Source organism: Dendrobates tinctorius, unplaced genomic scaffold, assembly GCF_039654945.1.
Source record: "Dendrobates tinctorius isolate UK_male_01 unplaced genomic scaffold, ASM3965494v1 ptg000022l, whole genome shotgun sequence".
Taxonomy (NCBI): domain Eukaryota; kingdom Metazoa; phylum Chordata; class Amphibia; order Anura; family Dendrobatidae; genus Dendrobates; species Dendrobates tinctorius.
In genome coordinates, this window is record NW_027361690.1 from 4,037,501 (window position 1) to 4,061,335 (window position 23,835).

General features: G+C 46.6%; 1 protein-coding gene across 1 annotated transcript in view; it reads right to left on the reverse strand.

Annotated features, from left to right (window-relative positions):
• Positions 1 to 23,835, reverse strand: part of LOC141084023 (protein unc-13 homolog B-like) — a 261,975-nt gene that overhangs the window by 225,776 nt on the left and 12,364 nt on the right. The window contains exons 2-4 of the mRNA XM_073568402.1: positions 13,538 to 13,567; positions 11,917 to 12,016; positions 9,911 to 10,028 (exon numbers count right to left, since the gene is read on the reverse strand). Coding sequence (XP_073424503.1) covers positions 9,911 to 10,028; positions 11,917 to 12,016; positions 13,538 to 13,567 — 248 coding nt within the window. The remainder of the gene's footprint in view (positions 1 to 9,910; positions 10,029 to 11,916; positions 12,017 to 13,537; positions 13,568 to 23,835) is intronic.

Consider the following 23,835-nt stretch of genomic DNA (forward strand, 5'->3'; position numbering starts at 1 on the left):
CATTGACATCCAGATCCTTCTGGAGACATGGGCCCGGGCAGAGGAGGAATCCCTGACACCCATGGGATACAGGGAATTTTCTCTCTCTGCCCAGAAAAACAAGAACATCAAACAGGGCCGTTGTTCAGGGGGCATACTAATATGGTACAAGGAGGAAATCAAAGAGCACATCAAGGCAGTAAAAAGAGGAGAAAGCCATATGTGGATGAGGATAAGCAGCGCCATCCTCACCTCTCAGCAGGACATCTACCTCTGCGCAGCCTACATCCCTCCATCAGAATCCCCATACTATAAGCCGGACAAATGAGGTCATACAGAGAGAGGCAGCCCAATTCCAGTCCATGGGCAGAGTGCTCCTCTGCGGAGACCTCAATGCCAGGACGGGTACAGAGAAGGACTACATGTCACCTGACGGAAACACATATGTAATGGGAGATGGATCCTTCTATAATGACTCAGTACAGACCGCAAGAAACAGCTATGACAGAGTGGTGAATAAAAGCGGCAGAACCTTGCTGAACCTGTGCCGGAGCTTGGGGCTGTATATAGTGAATGGACGCATCAGGGGGGACTCACTAGGGAGATTTACACTAAACTCCCACTTGGGCAGCAGTGTGGTGGATTACGCAATAACGGACATAGACCCAGCAAACATAAATGCCTTCATAGTCACCCCTGAAACCCACCTGTCATACCACAACCAGACACTGCTGTACATGAGATCCACGGACAAACAACCCATAGAAAAGCCACACCTGACCAGTCTACACAACCTGCCACCATCCTACAAGTGGCCCAAACAGTTATCCACTGAATACACCAACATGACTAACAGAACCGAGATCCAAGAGCTACTTGTAAATTTCAACACAAGTAGTTACGCATCAAACCAGCAAGGGGTCAACGGGGCAGTGAAAGACTTTAACAACGTCCTATACACCACGGCAGAGCTAGCAGGCATCAGAAGAACCAACCCCAAGAAACCAACAAATAAACAAGGCCAAAAATGGTTTGACAAAGAGTGTAAGTCACTACGCAACTCGCTAAGGGTAGCCTCAAACCAAAAGCACAGAGATCCAAACAACAGGGACCTAAGAGCGGCCCATGACATCTTACAGAGGCAATACAAACGCACTCTCAGGGAGAAAAAAACAGAGGCATATCTGCCAAGAACTACAGAAGCTTGAGGACTCCCTCCAGGACAACTCATTCAGGGAGACCTGGAATCATATCGGCACAAAGCCCAAGCAGAGCACCCTCCACATCCAAAATGGCAACATCTGGCACAGCTACTTCAAAGGCCTCTACAAGAACATACCAGAAGAAGACCTAACCCCAGAACAGAAGCACCTAACCACTAAACTCAGAGACATGGAGGAGACAATCAAAGACTTCCAAAATCCTCTGGACATACCAATCAGTGTGCTGGAAATAAAAGACAATATCAAAATTATGAAATGCAAGAAGGCCACGGGCAGTGACGGCATCCTGCCAGAGATGATCAAATTCAGTTCCCCAGATATACATGCAGCACTGGCAAAACTATTCACCCACATCCTGAGTGCTGGCTACTTCCCAAAAAGCTGGAATCAAGGTCTCATAACGCCCATCTACAAGAATGGAGACAGATATGATCCAGCAAACTACAGAGGAATATGTGTTAACAGCATTCTGGGAAAACTATTTAACAGCATTATTAACAAAAGGATCATCACCTTCCTCACCCAGCGGGACACCCTCAGCAGAAGCCAAGCTGGGTTCATGCCAAACCATCGCACCACGGATCACATCTACACCCTGCAAAGCCTCATCAAGACCCACATCCATAGAAAAAAAACAGGGGAAAATATTTGCATGTTTTGTGGACTTCAAGAAGGCCTTTGACTCAGTGTGGCACCCAGGTCTGTTCCTGAAACTCCTGGAGAGCGGAATAGGTGGCAGAACCTACGACGTCATCAAGAGCTCATACACTGAGAATCGGTGCAGCGTGAAGGTGAATGGAAAGAGGACGGCCTTCTTCCGGCAGTGCCGTAGAGTAAGACAGGGCTGCAGCCTGAGCCCAACTCTATTTAACATCTACATAAATGGACTGGCAGCGGCCCTGGAATCCTCCTCTGTCCCAGGTCTCAGCCTGCACGACCGAGAGGTGAAGATCCTGCTGTATGCAGATGACCTCCTGCTGCTTTCCCCAACCGAGAGAGGCCTCCAAGATAGCTTGGCCGTGCTGGAAACATTCAGCACCACATGGGCTCTGCCCATCAACCAAAAGAAGACCAAAGTCATGGTGTTTCAAAAGAGGAGTTCTAAAGAAACCTCCACTTCCTCCCTCACACTAAATGGTGCCACGCTAGAGAAGACAAGCAGCTATACCTACCTCGGTCTGGAGCTAAGCCAAACCGGGAGCCTCAAGCAAGCAGCAGAGACCCTGAAAGGGAAAGCATGCAGAACCTTCTATGCCATCAGAAGACAAATGTACCACCTCAAACCACCGGTGAGAGTCTGGCTCAAGATATTCGACAGCGTCATCACACCTATACTGCTATATGGCAGCGAGGTATGGGGTCCAGCAAGCTATCCAGACCAGAAAAAGTGGGATTCCAGCCCAACCGAAGTCTTCCATCTGGAGTTCTGCAAATATCTCCCCCAGGTACATCGCAGCACCTCAAACATAGCCTGTCGGGCAGAGCTGGGCCGATTCCCCTTATGGCTCACTATACACAAGAGGGCGCTATCACACCAGGCGCATATACAGAACAGCAACCCCAGCTCCTACCATCATAAAGCCCTGCTGAGCCAGAGCCAAGAGCAAGCCAGGAACCTCGGAAGCCAGCTCAACCAAAGTCAGCAACACATCCTTACTAAAGCCCAAATAAAAGAGATCTCAGAGAGCTGCAAGATGCAATACATAGAGGGTTGGAAGAGTGAATTGGAGAACTCCCAGAAACTCACCATCTACCGGTCACTACGGAGGGACTACACACTGGCTCCATACCTGGAAAGGCTACGCCACCCCAAAGACAGGCAGACCTTGAGTATATACAGATTAAGCGCCCACAACCTAGAGGTGGAAACAGGGCGGCACCGACAGACATACAAGCCACGAGAGAACAGACTGTGCCAGCACTGCCAGCAGGGGGCTCTGGAAGATGAGGTGCATTTCCCGCTGCACTGCAACAAATACTCATCAGTGAGGGACTCCCACTTCCAGAAACTTACCACCCATACCCCAGACTTCCCATCCATGGACGAGGAGAGGAAACTCTGCATCCTACTGGGGGGAAGAAGAATCAATGGTGGAGGTCGCCACCCAATATGTCACCACATGTCCTAATATGAAAGGAACTAAAGACCTCCAAATGGACAATCACTCCCCAAATTTTGCCCCCAACACCCCATCCCCACTACCCTAATCCACTCCCCTGCCACACTTCTTTTCTTGCTTTGGCAACATTAATTGTATTTTGGTCCTGCCAATAAAGCCTATTTGAATTTGAATCACAGAGAGAAAGAGAGAGACACAGAGAGAGAGACACAGAGAGAGAGAGAGAGACACACACACACAGAGAGAGACACACACACACACAGAGAGAGACACACACACACAGAGAGAGACACACACACAGAGAGAGACACACACACAGAGAGAGACACACACACAGAGAGAGACACACACAGAGAGAGAGAGACACACACAGAGAGAGAGACACACACAGAGAGAGAGACACACACACACACAGAGAGACACACACACACACAGAGAGAGAGACACACACACACACACACACAGAGAGAGAGACACACACACAGAGAGAGACACACACACACACAGAGAGAGAGATAGAGAGAGAGAGAGGATGCGACACTCCCTGCATGAAGGTCTTAAGCTGTGGCTTGGAAGCTATCCGTCGCTAGAAAAGGACGGATAGAGCTGAGAGTTGGCCTTTGAGAGAGGCCAGCGCTAGGCCTGAATCCAATCCCGCTTGAAAAAACTCCAGAATGGAGGGAATGGAAAACACCAGCGGGGAACGACCCTTATCTTCTCACAATGAGAAAAACGTTTTCCAAACGCAATGATAAATACGCATGTAAACAGGCTTCCTAGCATTGATCATAGTAGATGCCACTTGACGTGAGAACCCGGCCTGGGCTAGTATCCAGAATTCAATGGCCAGGCCGTTAAACTCAGCATTCTTGAGTTCTGGTGGCAAATGGGTCCCTTGGAGAGTAGATCCGGATACCGCCAGGGAACATCGGCGACTAGATAGACTAGCTCCGCATACCAAGCTCGACGTGACCAGTCTGGAGCGACGAGGATCACCCGAATGCCTTCCGCTTTGATTTTCCGGATGACCCTTGGGATCAGCAGAAGTGGTGGAAAGATGTAAGGGAGGCGAAATTGGCTCTACAGAAGTACTAGAGCAACTGAGCCGATAGCTAACGGATCGCGGGCCCGGGCTACAAATGCCGAAACCTTGGCGTTTAGCCTGGAGGCCATGAGGTCAACAACTGGAGTGGCCCAACGCTGGCAAATCTGATGAAAGATGTCCAGGTGAAGAGACCACTCTCCTCAGGCTATGCCCTGGCGGCTGAGGAAATCCGCCGCCCAATTCTCTACTCCTAGAATATGGACTGCGAAGATGATTGATTGATTTGTCTCAGCCCATTGCAGAACGTGCGTCACTTTGATCATCGCTCTTCTGTTTCATGTGCCTCCCTGTCAACTGATGTACGCCACAGCCGTGGCATTGTCTGATTGGATCCAGACAGGTCGTCTGGCCAAAAGGTGATGGAATTGATGAAGAGCTAGCCTTATCGCTCAGATTTCGAGGATATTGATCGGAAGGTTGGCTTCCTGAAGAGACCAACATCCCTGAGCCTAGTGGCGACGAAAGATCGCACCCCACCCGAGGAGGCTGGCATCGGTAGTCATAACTAGCCAGTGCACTGGAAGATAGGACCTTCCCTGATCCAAAGACGACATCGCAGTCCACCACTTGAGAGACCGCCTGGTCCTGAGTGTCAGGTGAAAGCGGCGACTCAAGGAGGCAGGATTCCTGTCCATGGCTGAAATCAATGCCTGCTGCAGGGGATAGAAGTGAAATCGGGCAAATGGCACTGCCTCGATGGATGCCACCATTTTCCCCAGGACCTGCATGGTGAACCTCAGAGAGTGAGAGCGTGCAAGAAATAGCAATTTGGCTACCAGGGTTAGAAAGGAAATCTTTTCCGGAGGGAGAATTACCAACCCTCGGGAAGTGTCCAAGATCATTCCCAGCAAGGGAATTTGCTGGGATGGAACTGGAGAGAACTTTTCCAGGTTCACTAGCCAACGTAAGCGAGACAGTGTCGATGGTGACACTGACACTCTCTGCACAAGCCCGACAGGACGGACCTTTGATGAGAAGATCGTCCAGGTAGGTTTAGAATCACCATGCCCCGTGAGTGTAGAATGGACATGACGACTGCCATGACCTTTGTGAACACTCTGGGAGCGGTGGCAAGCCCGAAGGGCAGAGAAGTAAATTGAAAATGTTTGTCTCCGACCGCAAAGCGTGTAAATCTTTAATGACTTTCGAAGATTGGAATGTGGAGATATGAGTCTTTGATATCGATGGACGAAAGGTATTCCCCTTTCTCCAGAGAAGCAATAACGGAATGGAGGGATTCCATTCTGAAGTGGCATATTCTGACGAATTTATTTAACAACTTATGTCTAGGATGGGGCGCATGGATCCGTCCTCCTTTGGGACCACGAAAAGGTTTGAGTAAAAACCCTTGAACCTTTCCATGGGAGGAACCAGAATGTTGACTGCACTGTTGCGGAGGGCATATAAGGCCTGGTAAAAGGGAGCTGTGTGCGCCTAGGACTTTGGAAGGCGGGACAGAAAAACACGGAGGAGGAGAAATGAATTCAATTTTGTACCCCGAAGACACGAGATCTCTGACCCATTGGTCATGAACGACCATTAACCAGACTTAGCGAAACAAAATCAGACAGCCGCCTACTCTGCCTGTGTCTTCTGGACATGGCAAGAAGTCATTGAGAAGAGAACTTGCGGGAAGGGGCACTTTTGGGACTGGATTGGGGAGATCTCTTTCTCCAGGAGTTAGAAGGTTTGAAGGAAGGGTGCGAACCCCTGTCCGTGTGTGTGTGTGTGTGTGTGTGTGTGTGTGTGTGTGTGTGTGTGTGTGTGTGCGCGCGTGTGTGTGGGGGGGGCGACACGAACTAGCGGAAGCGGCTGTGGATGACCAGCCCGTGGTACTGCGAAAAGGTCAGAAGCGAGCTTGGGATTGGTTCTGAAAGGGACGACTAGGCCTACGCTTAGGGAGGAATTTGCTTTTTCCACCAGTAGCATCTGAGATAATCTTATCGAGTTCATCTCCTAACAAAATGCCCGTGCTGGTATGGTAGGGAAGTCAAAGATTTCTTTGAAGCAGAGTCTGCCCGCCATTCCTGGAGCCACAATGCTCTCCTGATGGTAACGGCATTGTTGGCTGCAAGTGCGGCACAGTTAGCCACATCTACATAATCCCCTGCCCGGGTGATCTGGTAGGCGACACTGGTCACCTCGGACGGCAAGTTATTGTCCCTACTGGTCTTCACTATGGCCTGTGCCCAGGCTACCATAACTAGCTACTCAAGTGGTGGCAAATGAAGGGAATAATGTTGCTCCGGCAGCCTCAAAGACCGACCTGGCCAGGTTGTCAATCTGACAATCAATGGGATTTTTAATGGAGGATCCGTCAGCCAGAGATAGAGTTTTTGAAGCGAGTCTCTGTATGGGTGGATCTACTGCAGGGGACTCAGTCCACTCCTGTATTAGAGTAGGTGCAAAAGGGCACCGTGCTTTTAGCGGCTTTAGGCCCGTGAAACGCTTATCTGGGTGACTTCTATGTCTCTTAACAATGTCCGTAAACTCGGGGTGGTTAGCAAAAACCCTGTGAGAACATTTTGTTCTTTTAAAAGACACTGGGTGATCCGGTTCTTCGTCTATTTTCAGAGCATGAATAACCGCATCGATGAGAGAATCTATAGACTCCTGGAACTCAGGGAAGTCCGGGTCTGCGGCCACATCCGACTCGTGTTCTAAGTCGTGCTCACTGCAAACCCCTGGTGAAGGGGAGCGAGACACAGAGCTAGCGGATGCATCGGAGTTCTGTGGGGACGTGTCACGGGTACGTTTCCTGGAAGAGTGTGTACCTTCTGTCACCATCTGGCCCCTGTCTGAGGAAGGCTCTTGTGTAGCCGAGGGGCCCTCTACAAGGGGTAAGAAGATGCCCTGGCTTGAGGAAGAATCACAAAAGGATTCTATGGCCTTTGTGAGAGAAGCTATGGACTGAGCCAAGGAAGAAGCCCACTCAGGGGGGCTGGCACCGCTGTATTCAACAGTAGCGGGGGGCTCCTGAGTGCATGAGGCTTCACAGTCTGTACAGAGGTTTAGGATGTTTCCGAGGTAGGGAAACATTGCAAGAGGTACATGAGGCATAGACCACCGTGTGTGTCTTATCCGTCCTCTTATTAGCCTTTGATTGAGACATTTTGCAAATCTCAGAGGGAAGCAGGAGATGGCTGTTAAGAGGCTGCAGGTGTTATGAATGGGTCACCGAGGAGGATAGCAGGAACAGGCTAAGCCACCAGAAGACCAGAGAGGTTGGTAACTAAGCGGATTGCAGACCCCTGATCCTATCAACACAACTAGCAGTAGCCGTGGAGCGTTCCTATGATGCCCTAGACGCTTCGTCACAGCCAGAGAACTAACTAAGCCTAAAGCCAGAAAGGTGAAATCTAAACTGCCCCAGAGCAGATCCCCAAAGGAATAGACAGCCCCCAAACATATATTGTCGGTGAGATAAGATGAGACACAAACAACGCACAAAACCCTAAAAAAGTCCAACACTTCTGATATACAAAAAACCTGAGGTCACACGACCTCACCCCCACTAGATCAGCACTCTTGTATAAATTGGAAGCAAAGCAAAAAGACACTAACATAACAGGGGACTGAACAAGCTGTGATATATGAAGCAGGGCCCAGCGCTGCCCCCAGCAGGGATCACGCTGAACCCTAGCAACAGAGCAGAAAGCAACAACAAGATTAGATGCAAAGGATTAGCAAAATAATCACTTAACTGAACATGCAGATCAGGCAGGGGACAAAAGAACTCCAAATGCACAAGGAGGAAAAATCACCAGCAACCTTCAAGAGCAGCCAGCTCCATTATATGCTCCCAGCCAGTAATACCAGGTTCCCAATCATCATCGTCAGGTGGAGAACTTCCATCCACCTGGCAAGCTCCACTACTCTCAGTAACCACCAGAGGGAGCTTCGGTTCCGAAATCCGAGCAAGGGAGTTCACAACATGCAGGGATTTGCCTGCAGCGTAAGGGTTAAGCAATGTGAGCCTTCAGCGGAGGGGTTAAAATATGCGTCTGCTAGTGGAAGGGGTTAAGCAGCGCATGCTAGCTTACCCTGGTCCTGTGTCCGTGCCCCCAGGGAAAATGGCGTCGCCCACTTTTCCTTCAGGAAGAAGACCCACGAGAATAACATTGGCGCTTCTTGTAACGAGTAGCGCCAGAGACCGTAGGTGGAGCAAGAGTCAGAGGGGGATTGTGGCTGCATAATGCAGCATCCCCAGAAAGCTGGCCGCAAGTGAGAGGGGGTGGAGCTGGGGGGGGGTTGGCGGGACTGGGCCTACCACGGCCTGAAGTCGGGGCCTAAATTAGAGACAGCGGAGATGGCCGCATCTAACGGAGCCAGTGGCGGGGACAACAGCAGCCGCGGCGGAGGTGACTGCCGCGACCAACAATGACAACCGCTGATTTTGCAGCGGTGAAGGTCGCAATGGCTACGGCAGTGGAGAAGGCCGCAAGGAGAGGGTCAGGAGCACAGACATGGACAGGACCCCCGGGGAGAGCCCTCCCTGCCAACCAGTGGCTGGTACTCACATCACCCTGGTATGTGGCAGTGTCGGGAGCGCTGCGCGCCATCCATCCTCAATCCACCATCCCTTTGATAGGGAGGTAGAGAGGGCTCCTTAGGTTCCTGGCACCAGCCGCTTTCAAACAGTGGTGGTGTAGTGGGGCCAAATTTGCCGCAGGGGAGCCTCTGCCAGAGTAAGGTTAGCGACCACGGATTTGGTGTGTCCGGGTGCAGGCCTGGCCCCGGAAGGGGGTCTGTGAGGGAGACACCTCATGTTCCCATCCGTTGTCGGTGGGGGGGGAGCAAACCCATCAAAGGAATCCGTTGCCCCGAATGAGAGCCCAGGCAGACACGGAGGTTGCAGGAGCGGGTACGGTGAGGTGACACTCTGCGTTCCCGCCTGTTGATGTTTTTGGGAGATTGGGACCTTGAAAGGCCCTGTCGCCCATTCAATCCGTGGAAAAAAGAGAAAAAATAAAAATTATAAGATAAAATAAAGTTGGGGTCTGAAATCAGACCCTAGTGCCTTCTAAAGACACTAAGCAAGAACTGGTTCAGGATAGAGCCAGTGGAGGGTGTATACTGCAGAGGAGGAGTTAACTTTGTGTATTTGCTTAGTGTCCTACTAGTGGCAGCTGCATAACACCCATGGTCCTGTGTCTCCCAATGAGGCGAAGGAGAAAATGTGTTTCCTTTTTTATCACATGCATATCATTAATATGTTGATCGATCCTGTGATTTCCATGATTTCATGACTTTCCTTCTTTGCGTTGCAAATTCAATGCCGAGGAGAGAATATAACACCGCAAAGTCCCTTTAATTTTCAATATGAAATGTCAGTGAGAGAAATCTAAAGAGGAAATTTCCAGTATTGGATGTCAGTGGCATTTAGTCGTGTTATGTCACAAGTATTAAAAGAAAAAATACTTTGTGTTTATTGTAAATTAAATGTTTGAAACAGTATCTCTACACTTTCTGTACATACATACATTGGTGGCATGCTTAATCTTTTCAAGGGGAATCCACACATTTCCTAAAAGTGAGTCTCGAAGCCAACCACACTTCCATACTTGTACAAGCAGACCACTTTGTGTGTCATTAAGGTCACTGTAACAAGAAAAAAAAAAGTGTTTAGGTAGGTTTACATAGTTTTCATGCAGATTTTCATGTGCAGTCATGAGAATTGTTAAATCGTATTTGAGCATGCTCATTGCATATTTCATATTTCATACTATGCTTCCTGCTAACCACCCTATAAAGATTTGTGTCTATAATGTCAAGCCTGTAAAACTCATCAAAATTATCATGGAAAAGTAATAACTTATAACATATTAACATGGAGCCTGATGACAGGTTCCCTTTAAACTAAAGGTATGGGCATAATGGCACTGTCATGCTGATTTAATGCAAACCTTTAGGGCGGGGTCACACTACCATAGAATACAGAGGAGCGCTATGCGAGAAAACACTGCAAAACACTCGGACTAGAGTTAATTTATGGGCCAGCTGACACCACCGTTTTTTTTCTCAAGCGTATTCTACGTGCATGCAAAATGCTGCGATTGTACGCATATAATCGACACCAATGCAAGCTTATGGGTGCGAAGGATTTTTACACACAGTAAATACAAATAGCATAGGTAGATATATAGAAGTCAGTGCCAAGTACAATTGGTACAGTGTGTGCAAATTACTGTACATGTATTTAATGAAAGATTATTTTTAGGAAAAAAATGCTGTGGGCTCCCGCGCAATTTTTGTAACCAACAGAAGGAAAGCTGATGACTGGAGGCAGATGATTATAGACTGGGAAGGAGGCAATACCCATGGAGCATTCCAGGCTATTATTATCAGCTCACAACTGTATACTTAGCCTTTACTGGCTAATAAAATGGGGGAACCCCCAAATAAATGACAAGGGGTCCTCCTATAATTAATAACCAGCAAAGGCTATGCAGACAGCTGTGGGCTGATATTAATAGCCTTGGAAGGGGCCATGGATACTCTGTGACCAATGGTCACTGACCATTCTTGACTGGCCCAGCCAGAGCCCTGACCTAAACCCAATTGAGCATCTCTGGAGAGACCTGAAAGTGGCTGTCCACCAACGTTCACCATCCAACCAGGCGGAACTGGAGAGGATCGGCAAGGAAAAATGGCAGATTATCCCAAAATCCAGGTGTGAAAAACTTTTGCATTCCCAAGAAGATTCATGGCTGTATTAGTGCAAAAGGATACTTCTACTCAATACTGATCAAAGGGTCTGAATACTTAAGACCATGTAAAAATTCAGGTTTTCTTTAGTAAATTTGCAAAAATTTCTACATTTCTGTTTTTTTCAGTCCAAATGGGGTACAGAGTGTGCATTAATTAAAAAAAAAAAAATGAACTTTTTTGAATTTACCAAATGGCTGCAATGAAACAAAGTGAAAAATTTAAAGGGGTCTGAATACTTTCCATACCCACTGTGAGTAAAATAAATAAATATGTAAGAATTGTTGTAGAGGTAGGCCAAATACACATCCTGTAAAAATGATGGAGTGCACCATGCACACCCTGGAAAAAATTAAGAATGATGGTCACATGATAGAGAATTTGAGCAACGGCTGTCTGATGATTCCCTAAAAATTTTGAGTGACAACCACCTGATGACTCTCTAAAAATAGGCTACCGTGCATGGCATGCAATCCCCACGTTTATTGGCTGTCTAACGAACGCAAAACACACGGGGAAGGGACTCGAGCACTTGCAATACTTGATTAAGTAACGAGCATACCCGAGCACTCCGATGCTCTATCGTGTATTGAGCATTGCTGAATATGTCTGCTTATAACTAGTTCTCAGGGAAACCTTCTAGAAAACAAAAAAAAAAAAAAAAAAAAACTTGAATAAAGCATTCCAGCATATATTAGACTACATGTAGCTATAAGCACATGTAGATAGTTGATCTCTTAATTATGCAGGTTGTATAAATCAATAAAATAACTTAACTTACAATGAGTAGTCTTGTTCCCAGCATGGCTCACTCCCAGGCCTGGATACAGTGGAACTTTGCAGACTTTGTATCTTGATCACTACATAAGTATTAAAATTGGCTAGAAAAAAATAAATGAACAACTCATTAGTAGATTGCAAAATAACCAATGTACAGTATATCACAAAAGTGAGTATACCCTTTACATTTTTGAAAATATTTTATTTTATCTTTTCATGGGACAACATTAAAAATATGACACATTGTATTAGTCTGTGTGAAAATGGCCAAATTGTACCCAAAATGTCAATATTTTGAGTGGTCACCATTATTTTCAAGTGCTGCATTAACTCTGTTTGGCATGGAGTTCACTGGAGCTTCACAGGTTGCCACTGGAATCCCCTTTCACTCCTTCATGACAACATCATGGAGCTGTGGATGTTAGAGACCTTGCCGCACAGATGCTCAATAGGGTTTTGGTCTGGAGACATGTTTGGCCAGTCCAACACCTTTGCCCTTAATTTCTTTAGCAAGGCAGTGGTTGTCTTATACGTGTGTTTGAGGTTATCATTTTGGAATGTTGTGCAGTTTCTGAAGGGAGGGGAATTGTGCTGATTTAGTATTTTACAGTACATGTTGACATTCAAGATTCCCTCAATGAACTGTAGCTCCCCACAGTCAACAGCACTCATGCAGCCCCAAACCATGAAACTAGCACCACCATGCTTGACTGTAGGCAAGACACACTTGTTTTTTTACTCCTCACTTGGTTGCTGCCACACTCACTTGACACCATCTGAACTAAATAAGTTTATCTTTAAATTGAAATTCATGGCGTAAGTATACATAAAAAAAAAAAAAAAACACTACTGACTCATTAACATACAGATAATATAGATAGATATGCATCCATTGCATCAAAAAGATAAACACCACAATAAGTGTGTTAGTTGCCTCAACGCGCTTCCCCATAGTTGTGGTTCATCAGGAGACCGGGGATTTGGATGATCTGGAAAGAGGGTGCTATGATGAGATCACATTTGCTCTTTCTGGATGCGTATCTATCTATACTATCTGTATGTTAATAAGTCAGTAATTTTTTTTTGTATACCGACTCCATGATTTTCTACCCTCTCTCTTTCATGGTATCAGCATCAAGATGGAGGGGGTTTGGAATCAATGAATAACAACCTATATATAAACTGAAGAATAACACTACATACTCATAACTAATATAGCCCATATTCTTTTTCTATCTTCATTTCATTATCTATTTACTTTAGTGACAGACCCTTACCAGGGAAATAAGAGAGCCGCTGTTGAGCGAGGGCGCCATGCTTGTATTTCAGGGTGCCAACCTCCGCTGCTAGGTAGTCGCAGAAAAGGTTTTGAATAAGAAAACACTGAGTTTTTTCTGGCTCTGTCAGATTTTTTCTACATGCAATAATATACACATGCTCTGGTTTTTGGTGCGTTTTTAGACATATTAATAAAATATTTTTAAGGGATTATATGTTCACTATAGAAACAATAGCAATGCTGAAGTTCCAGTTCACTGCATAGAACTCAATGAATGCTATGTTGCTGGCAAAAGCAAAGAGAGTCAAACACAAATTAAACAAAATGAAGCATTCATATTTACCTGATATTCCAATAAAATGCCCTCTTTTCACTATAAAGAAAAAAAAAATTAACTTTGTTAAATCCTGAGAAAGTGGCTCTGGAACAGAGAAGTGACCACACTCCACTCATTCTCAATGGGAGTTCTGGTAAAAGCCAAGAGCAGCCCTTGGCTTTCTCCAACAGTTCTATAGCAAATGATTGGAGGGGCATATTGGTCACAGCAAAGTATATTGTTTGGCTCAGATGGTTTTAATTAGCAGAAAACAGCGAGAGGTGTTCTCCTTATTTTTGCTCTTAGCTCATAGTCTGAGAGCATGTTGAAGGTGATACTTACTTGGTGCTGGGGCAGTGTGACGACCATTGTTGCTGTGGTGTTGTGACCTGGAATCAGGGTGGCTCATCCATGCAGAATGGGTGCTGCAAGGCACCAGGTCACCTGCCCTGCTGTTACATCATCTCGCCAGTGCCATATCTTTAAGTTAGGGACCCACTGAGTAGTTTGCTGTGTCGTGAATGTGCACTTCATACAGTCTGATTAGAATGTTAAACTAAGAACCTCATGTTCAGTTTTGTAAAATTTTTGGATAGCTACAATAGATCAAAGTATGAGTTTTGGATGTGCAGCCCATGTCTTTTTTACAGATATGGTATGAAGTATAGAGTTCGGCTTGGCTATCCTGAGTAGCTTGTTGCCCCTGTTCCATTCTGATGGGGCATTTAATGTCCCATTCTCAGGGTTAATGGTGGTCTCAGTCTTCGAAACACCACTGACACGAAAGTTATCCCCTTTGATAGTTGATCATTTTAAATTTTGGGAATAACTCATTAAGAGTTCATTCAGATGTCCAGTTTTCACGTACATGTTCTGTTTTCAAGGATAGATCACATACATCCATTATAGTATATGCGGCTGTTCATATGTTTGTGCTTTTTTTTGCAGGCCGAGTGTGGAAAAAAAAAAAAAAAAAATTGTGTACATTTTTTTGAGACAGATCAAACTTGTCAATGAAAATCTACGAGTACAACTCAAACATCCTAGCTGCATTTACATGCTGTCTGTTTTTCACTGTATACTAGTTAGGGAACCTTTAGTTCAATTTTTTTTGCATCTGAGAAAAACTGAGAAAATCCAGGTAGCAAAACTGCCAAACATTGATTAAAACCTGATGCAGCACAATGATGGATTGGTCTGGTTTTATTTAATATGCAAGAAAACAACAGATGTCTGAATAAGGCCGTAAACAGATTCATCATTTTAATAAGCAGACTTATGAGCAGATGAAGATTTTTACCAAAATTTGCACCATTTCCTTGCTTTAGCAATAATAAATTTGTCTAAAGTTGTTATGTCCCCACTAATTAACTATTCCGAATGTTCTTATCACTGTTAAAGGGAACCCATCATCTCAAAAAAACATTGCGTTCAGATTTAGTGGTATTCTGTTTAAATCATGTTAGTCATGCTCATTGCAAGAGGGTTTACAAGGAGAAAATTACGTTGACATTCTCCCTGCAGCCGCTTACTTTCAGTCATTGAGTCTGTGCAGGGGGCTGTAACAGTTTGCACTCACTACACTGTGAGCGCTCTGTTATCACTCCCCATCCTCTTTAAGGTCGGTTTCACACGTCAGTGGCTCCGTTAAGTGTAGTGACAGTTTCCTCACGTACCGGAGACACTGACACATGTAGACACATTCAAATGAATGGGTCTATGCAGATGTCAGCGTGTTTACACAGACACACGGTCCGCGTGCAAAACACGCTGACACGTCAGAGCTTGCGGGAGCACACAGTCCACAAAACGTGCTGACCATGTGCACAAGGAGAACAGTTCACACTGTCCTCCGTATTCACGGACGGTTGCTGGAGAAGAAGCGCTACTGTCAGCGCTGTTCCCCGGTGGCTGGTGATGAATGCGGCTGTCATTCTTCTCTCCTGCTCGGCTGGCAACAGCGAGCAGGAGAGAAAGAATGAATGAAAACCCGACAGAGGTTTGTGAACCAACCCGGAAAAACTCACCTATCCACTACTAATCCGAGAGTTATTGAAGAGTTAAAGAAACACACAATAAGAACAAAGTATTTTAATGAAAGAATACACCACACACAGTGTTTAAAGCTTTATTATACTCCTAATTCCATATCGACGCCATCGTTCTCCTGTAAAAAATTATAAAATAATAAACCAACAATATCCATACCTGACACGTCCCATGGTGTAAATCCATCTTGGTGGGTTAATCAGTTTACAGCCGGAGTGCTACTAATGCGACCGCTCTGACTGTAAACTACTGGGGAATGAATGAGAAGCTACACCCGATTGTAAACTACTGGGGAATGAATGAGAAGCTACGCGCAGGCTAAGAGATGAGCGGTGACGTCACAGAGCCTGTGCGCGCTGCTTCCATTCATATGCGCACAGGCTCTGTGACATTTGTTGTACTTTGTTTTTCTGTGTTTCAGTCTTTTGGTGGTGTGAACACTGTCCCACAGACTTGTTCACTGTGTGCATGGCCCATGTGTTTATATTCAATTGGTTCTTGTTTCTGCAAGATTAGGCTGGTTTCACATTTGCGTTTTTTAGCGCTGGAAAAAAACGCATACCTGCGCATGCGTTTTTTCCCCTATATTTAACATGGGTGCGCATACCTGCGCGCTGGTTAGCGCATGTATGCGATTTTCATGCGCTGCGTTTTTTTGGGGTGTGCGTTGGTATTTTCCAGACGCAGCATGTTGCATTTTTTGGCCCTGCAAAAAAGCGCATGCGCACATATGCGCACGTTTTGCGCTAAAAATGGCCATTATAGCCTATGGATGCGCATATGTGCGCACTGGCATGCTCATGTATGCGTTTTTTTGCATATGCGTTTTTTTTTTTTAACCATGGAATTTAGGGGTTTGGGTTAGAGTTAGGGTCAGGGTTAGGGTTAGGGTTGGGGTCAGGGTTAGGGTTAGGGTCAGGGTTAGGGTTAAGTATGGTTTTGTTAAGGATTAGGGTCAGGGTTAGGGTCAGGATTAGGGTTAAGTATGGTTTTGTTAAGGGTTAGGGTCAGGGTTAGGGTTAGGGTTAGGGTTAGGGTCAGGGTTAGGGTTAAGTATGGTTTTGCTAAGGATTAGGGTCAGGGTTAGGGTCAGGATTAGGGTTAAGTATGGTTTTGTTAAGGCTTAGGGTCAGGGTTAGGGTCAGGGTTAGGGTTAAGTATGGTTTTGTTAAGGATTAGGGTCAGGGTTAGGGTCAGGATTAGGGTTAAGTATGGTTTTGTTAAGGGTTAGGGTCAGGGTTAGGGTTAGGGTTAGGGTCAGGGTTAGGGTTAGGGTCAGGGTTAGGGTTAAGTATGGTTTTGTTAAGGATTAGGGTCAGGGTTAGGGTCAGGATTAGGGTTAGGGTCAGGGTTAGGGTCAGGATTAGGGTTAAGTATGGTTTGGTTAAGGGTTAGGGTCAGGGTTAGGGTTAGGGTCAGGGTTAGGGTCAGGGTTAGGGTTAGGGTTAGTTAGGGTTTAGGGTTAAGTATGATTTGGTTAAGGGTTAGGGTCAGGGTTAGGGTTAGGGTTAGGGTCAGGGTTAGGGTTAGTAAAGTCATGGTTTGGGTAGTGTGAGGGGCCACCTAAAAATGTTGGAAAAAAACGCAAACGCGGTAAAAACGCACTAAAAACGCATACAAAAGCATAAAAACGCTGCGTTTTTTTCATGCATGCTCATAAAAATGCTTGAAAAAAACGCAGCAGTTGTATGCTTATGTATGCGTTTTTTCAATGCATTTTTTTGCGGGAAAAACGCGCTGCAAAAAAAAGCAAGTGTGAAACTAGCCTTAGGGAGGTCTCCACCCCTTCCTTGTGGGCCATGCACATATAAGTCGTCTTCTAAAGCGTGTCCAAATCGGACATTACCTTTCTGAATCCTGCTAATATAGGTACCATACACATGGTCAGGTTTTAAATACATCGGTTAGGCACTGCTCTGATATGGGTATACCTTGACATTTGGTAGAGCGGCTTAGTATACATTTTTTGCAAAAAAACAAATCGACCAAATACCCTGTTTTGTTATCATATTTTTACTAGCACTTGCTGTTAATGTAACTCTTTTACAACAGAGTATTTTTATACGTTTGTTATACTGTGTTTTTGATGTAGTAACATTGCAGATTTTTGATAAAATGTGTAATGCAAGAAAATTTTGTGACATGGTCTTTGTGACAGTTCAATAACCTTTTTGCAGAAATGGTCATTGCTAGTGTTGAGCGATACCATCCAATATTCAGAAATATCGGATCGGATTGGATTGGCCCGATACACAAAAAGTATCAGGTATCGCCAATTCCGAAAGTCCCATTCAAGTCAATGGGACAGAAATATCGGAATTAAAAAACCCCCTTTCTTGCCTTGTACATCCTGTTCGTGAGGGGGGAAGAGTGTGGGCGGTGCGTGGGCGGACACTGTTCGTGTCTGTGTGCGCGGGGTGTCTGTGCGGGCCTCTCGGGGGTCTGTGCTGACTGTCGGGGGCCTGTGCCGGCTGCTGGTGGTCTGTGCGGGCCTCTCGGAGGTCTGTGCCGACTGTTGGGGGCCTGTGCCGGCTGACGGTGGTCTGTACGGGCCTCTCGGGGGTCTGTACAGGCCTGTTGGGGGCCTGTGCCGGGGTTCTGTGCTGGCTGCCGGTGGTCTGTATGGGCCTCTTGGGGGTCTGTGCCGGCTGTCGGTGGTCTGTACGGGCCTCTCGGGGGCCTGTGCCGGCTGCCGGTGGTCTGTACGGGCCTCTCGGGGGCCTGTGCCGGCTGCCGGTGGTCTGTACGGGCCTCTCGGGGGCCTGTGCCGGCTGCCGGTGGTCTGTACGGGCCTGCCGGGGGTCTTGCCTGCTACAATGACAGTGATTGACACATTAGCCAATGATGGGACAGTAGTAGTCCCATCATCCGGCTAATGTGTTGAATGTAAAAAAAAAACAAAAAAAAAAACACATACTACATATACACTACATTCATACTGCATGCATACAGCATACATGCTACATATATACTACATACAACATACATAGTACATACAATACATTCATACATTCATACAATACATACATATAGACATACAGTACATATAACAGAGTACATACTCACCATCACTTGTCACTTTGATCCCCGAAGCCAGTGCCATCTGTGGAAAAAGCCGGATTACTTACCGGTAATGCTCTTTTAATGAGTCCACGACAGCACCCACTGGAGGTATCGGATCCACCCCATTTGGAACAGGAAACCCTACAGGAAAGATAAAAGGGGCGGTCCGCCTTTCCTCCTCAGTTTTGCATTTCAGAGTACCAGGAGGACCGCCAAGGATTAGGCAATGTCTTGTACTTATATCTTTACTTATCCAACTTTAGCAGATATACTTTTAACATTGATATTTGTAGCAGGGAGGGAAGTGAGCGGGTGCTGTCGTGGACTCATTAAAAGAGCATTACCAGTAAGTAATCCGGCTTTTTACCCTTCGCCACGACAGCACCCACTGGAGAGATTCCAGAGACCATCACCTGGGTGGGACCACCGTGCCAAGGACAGTCCTGCCAAAGCTTAGGTCAGAGGTAGACGAAAGATCAAGTCTATAGTGTCTATAGAAGGTAGAAGGGGATGACCAAATTGCCGCCTTACATATGGTTTCAATTGGAACGTCTCCCCTTTCCGCCCAGGAAGCCGCCATTGCTCTGGTGGAATGTGCTCTGATGTTTCCCGGAGGTTCTTCATTTTTTGCAGAGTAGGCTAAACGAATGGCATCCCTGATCCATCGGGAAATGGTGCTCTTTGTGACTCCATACCCTTTTTTATGGCCCTGAAAAGAAAGGAAGAGAGCCCTACACTGCCTCCAGCTCTCGGACCTTTCAATATACTTTAGGACAGTTCTTGTGACGTCCAAAGTGTGGAATTTCTGTTCTTCCGGAGTGGAGGGATCTTCAAAGAAGGTTGGGAGGAGTATCTCCTGAGACCTATGGTACCTTGTTGATACCTTAGGCAGGTATGAGGGGTCTGGCTTTAATATTAATCTATCCCGATATACCTGCAAAAAGGGTGGATCTATGGACAGGGCCTGGATATCACCCACTCTCCTAGCTGATGTCAGTGCTACCAAGAGGGCCGTCTTAAATGATAAATATTTAAGGGATATCGTATCTATCGGTTCAAAAGGTTCTTCTGTAAGGGCGTCTAACACCAAGTTTAAGTCCCATGTAGGGATTGTGGGTATGTGAACCGGAGTTATTCTTTCACATGCCGTAATGAATCGTGATATCCACTTATTCCCTGCTATATTATGGCCATACAGCGCCCCCAACGCAGACACCTGTACTTTCAGTGTGTTTACTGACAAGCCCAATTCCTTTCCCTTTTGTAGGAACTCTAAGATAGGGACTATCGGGACTTCTGCTGTATGAGATGCTGTATGAAACTCTAGGAATTTCTTCCATATTCTTTTATAAATTTGGGTTGTGGACTGCTTCCTGCTCTGCAGGAGCGTAGTAATTAATGATTGCGAAAACCCTCTTGATCTTAATAGGTGCCTTTCAAGTTCCACGCCGTCAAGTGTAAGTTGTCCACTTGAGGGTGGAAAAAAGGGCCTTGGGAGAGTAGGTTGGGGTTTGAGGGGAGAACCCAAGGATCTGTCACTGACATAATTCGTAGCCACGAGAACCACGGTCTCTTGGGCCAGAATGGTGCTATCAGGATTACTCTCGCCTTTTCCTCTCTGATTTTCTGAATCACTTGTGGCAGGAGAATCAATGGAGGGAAGGCGTATGCCAGCTTGAATCTCCATGGGGCCTGGAGGGCATCCAGTATGTCTGGGTGATCTGCTGGAGACAGGGAAGCAAAGGTCTTTGTTTGTCTGTTTTCCCTTGTGGCAAAGAGGTCCACTTGAGGATGCCCCCATAGAGCCACTATGTTCTGGAAGATCTGGTGATTGAGGCACCACTCTCCTTGCCGAAGTGTGTGTCAGCTTAAGAAATCTGCTTCTTGATTGTCCTCTCCTCTGATATGAAGAGCTGAGAGGGACAACAAATTGCTTTCGGCTAAGTCTAAGATTCTTGCCGCAGAAGACATCAGAGTCTCTGATCGAGTACCTCCTTGTTTGTTTATGTAGGCCACTGTGGTGGTGTTGTCCGACAGGATCCTGACATGTTTCTGTTGGAGCTGTGGAAGGAAATAATGTAGAGCATAGTATACTGCTGTCAGTTCTTTTAAATTAGACGAGTATTCTCTTTCCTCTCTATTCCATCTTCCTTGACAAAAGCTATTCCCCATATGGGCTCCCCAGCCTTGGGGGCTAGCGTCGGTGGTTAGTATACTAGATGGTACTATGACCCATGGGACTCCCGAGGATAGATGGTCATCCTCTAACCACCATTCCAGAGAAGTCAAGACCTCCTGCGTTAGAGTTATCTTGCTCTCGAGGTGACCACCATGTCGCCTCTCCTCCTGGAGGATCTGATGCTGGAGTGTGCGGACATGATAATGGGCCCACCAGACTGCAGGGGCACAGGAATCTAGCGACCCCAATAGCGACATTGCCCCTCTCAGAGACATGCGTGGTCTATCTATGGCTGCCTCTACTTTTTCTTTTGTTAGTGCAATCTTTACCTGTGGAAGTAGACATTTCTGGGTTATGGAGTTCAATTGGAACCCCAAAAACATCTGGAGGGATTGCGGAACAAGCCTGGACTTCTGTATATTGATGATCCAGCCTAGGTCCTGTAAAGACGAGATTGCATCAGCCACTCTTTCGGTACATTGGGTATCTGAGTTCCCGATTATTAGGAAGTCATCTAAGTAAGGTACGATTAAAGTATCTTTTTGACGAACATAGGCCATCACCTCTGCCATCACCTTGGTGAAGATTCTTGGTGCTGTTGAGAGGCCGAAAGGCACGGCTGTGTATTGAAAATGACGGACCTTGCCATCGAATACCACTGCGACCCTTAGATATTTTTGGTATCTATTATGGATAGGAAGATGATAATAAGCATCTTTTAAGTCAATCCCCGCCATCACACAATTTGGAAAGAGAAGCTTTATGGTGGATCTGATTGATTCCATCTTAAACTTATAATTTTTAATAAACGTATTAAGCTTCCTTAAATTAATAATTGTTCTAAATGTACAATCTGGTTTGGAAATTAAAAATAAGGGAGAGTAGAAGCCTCTACCTTCCTGTCCCTCTGGGACCTCTACTAAAACCCCTTTGCATAGTAGGCTCCGAATCTCTTCTTCGAGGGCCTTTTGTTGGGTCATAGAGTTAAGACGGGTTAGGACAAAGAAATCATAAGGATTTTGAAGGAATTCTATTTTCATTCCTTCTTTAATAATACTCAAGATCCATGGGTTTGAGGATATTTGTAACCATTTTGGATAAAAGAACCGTAATCTACCCCCTACAGGTGGGTCTGATTTTTTAATTTCTATTTTCCCTTCGGAACGTTGGACCCCTGAACATGGTACCCTTTTGTTTCTCTTCTTTTGTGGCCCATCTATTTGGTCTTTCCGTTTGCCTCCTTCTTCCAAACGGTTGCCTCTTAAAGGTTCTCCTATAGAAAGGGATAGAAGAGTCAGGGAACGCCTTCTTCCTTTCCTTTGCTTTGGCGAGTATCTCGTCTAGGGCTTTCCCAAAGAGAAACTCACCCTCACACGGGGTTGCACAGATCTTAGCCTTTGATTGCGCGTCCCCCTTCCAGCTCTTCATCCACAACGCCCTTCTGGCGTTGTTCACTAGAGCTGCTGATCTTGCTGCCAGCCGTAGAGTGTCTGCCGACGCATCAGCCATAAAGGCAGCTGCCCCCTTATCAATGGGATAGCGGCCCTTAATTTTTCTCTGGACACCTTTTGCTCGATTTGTTGATCCAGCTGGTCCAACCACACGAGCATGGATCTAGTGGTGCATGTGGTGGCTACCGCTGGCTTAAATATACCCGTGGTAGACTCCCAAGACCTCTTCAATGATGATTCCGCCTTGCGGTCTAACGGGTCTGCCAACAAGCCTGCGTCCTCTACTGGAATAGCCGATTGTCTCGAAGTAGAGGATATAACGGCATCCACTTTTGGCACTTTGGTCCATTTTAATAGCTCCTCATCGCTGAAAGGATACTTTCTTTTTGAGGCTGATGGGAGAAAACTTCTTTGGTCATTTTTTTTCCCATTCCCTCTTTATTAGGGCCTTAATTGCCGGTATTACCGGGAACGCTCTCCTTTTCTTTTCAGCCAATCCCGCAAACATTATGTCCTGTGCGGTTTGGGCACCCCTTGGTTCCTCACACCCCATAGTGCTTCTCACCGACTTGACTAGCTTGTCCACACTATCTAGGGGGAAACATGACTGTCCCTCCATGTCTGATGATGACGAGGATGTTAGTGAGGAGTCAGAGATTAACTCCCCTTCTTCTTCTGACTCTGAGCTGAGGGTTAACTGCTTCTTGCTGCCAGTCTCTGAGGGAGTTTTGGCGCGGTTAATAGCATGTATCTCCTCCCTGATTATAGCTCTAATGTCCTTTGTCGACAATGCGGACCCTTGCTTTGTCTCTTTGGTGCACTGTTTACAGAGCTTCTTAGGGTAGGAGTCAGGGAGAGGTTCCGAGCATAGCTCACATTATTTATGCTTGGATTTATCCTTTTTCTTGGTCTAGAAGGGGACACCAAGGCGGGGGGGGGGGGTAGGAGAGGTCAGCTTAGTAGGCAGAGTATATACTTTGCACACTCACCCAGTGAAGCCTTATATTACCGGATCAGATGGCTGAGACGTCCTAGGCCTTGATTCTCCTGCTTCATTCCTGCGGCCGGTGTTGCGGTCCCTGGTGGAGCTACCTCCTGCAGAATCCCCCGCTGGAGCGTGTGCTTCCGTTGGGGACGACATTGCTGCATTGCCGCTCAGCTGCGCCGCTGTTTAAATAACCTGCTCCTCTTTTTTTTTTTTTTCTTCTGCCGTCCCCCCGGAAGTGGCTCCTCCTCCCAGGGATCACCGCGCGCGTGCCCGACGCTCTCTCAGCCATCCCGCCCCGGAAGTTCAACCATTACTTCCGGGGGGGTCAGGAGACTGTGCGCCGGCCGGCTACCGCGCCGCTTTACCGCGCGGCCCCGCTCTCCACGCGGTCCCCTTCTCCATGTACCGCCACCGCCGCTGGCGCCTCCATCCAAAAGGAGACCTCCATACTCCCCCTTTTTTTTTTTCTCTTCTGCGCCACTGGCGCTCTTACCGCTCCCAGCAGCGGTGCGTCCCGGTGCCTGCCGGCGCTCTCCTGGGTGAGACGGGGCGGCCATCCCCGGACCCCGTCATCACCCTTCGCTCACCAGACGAG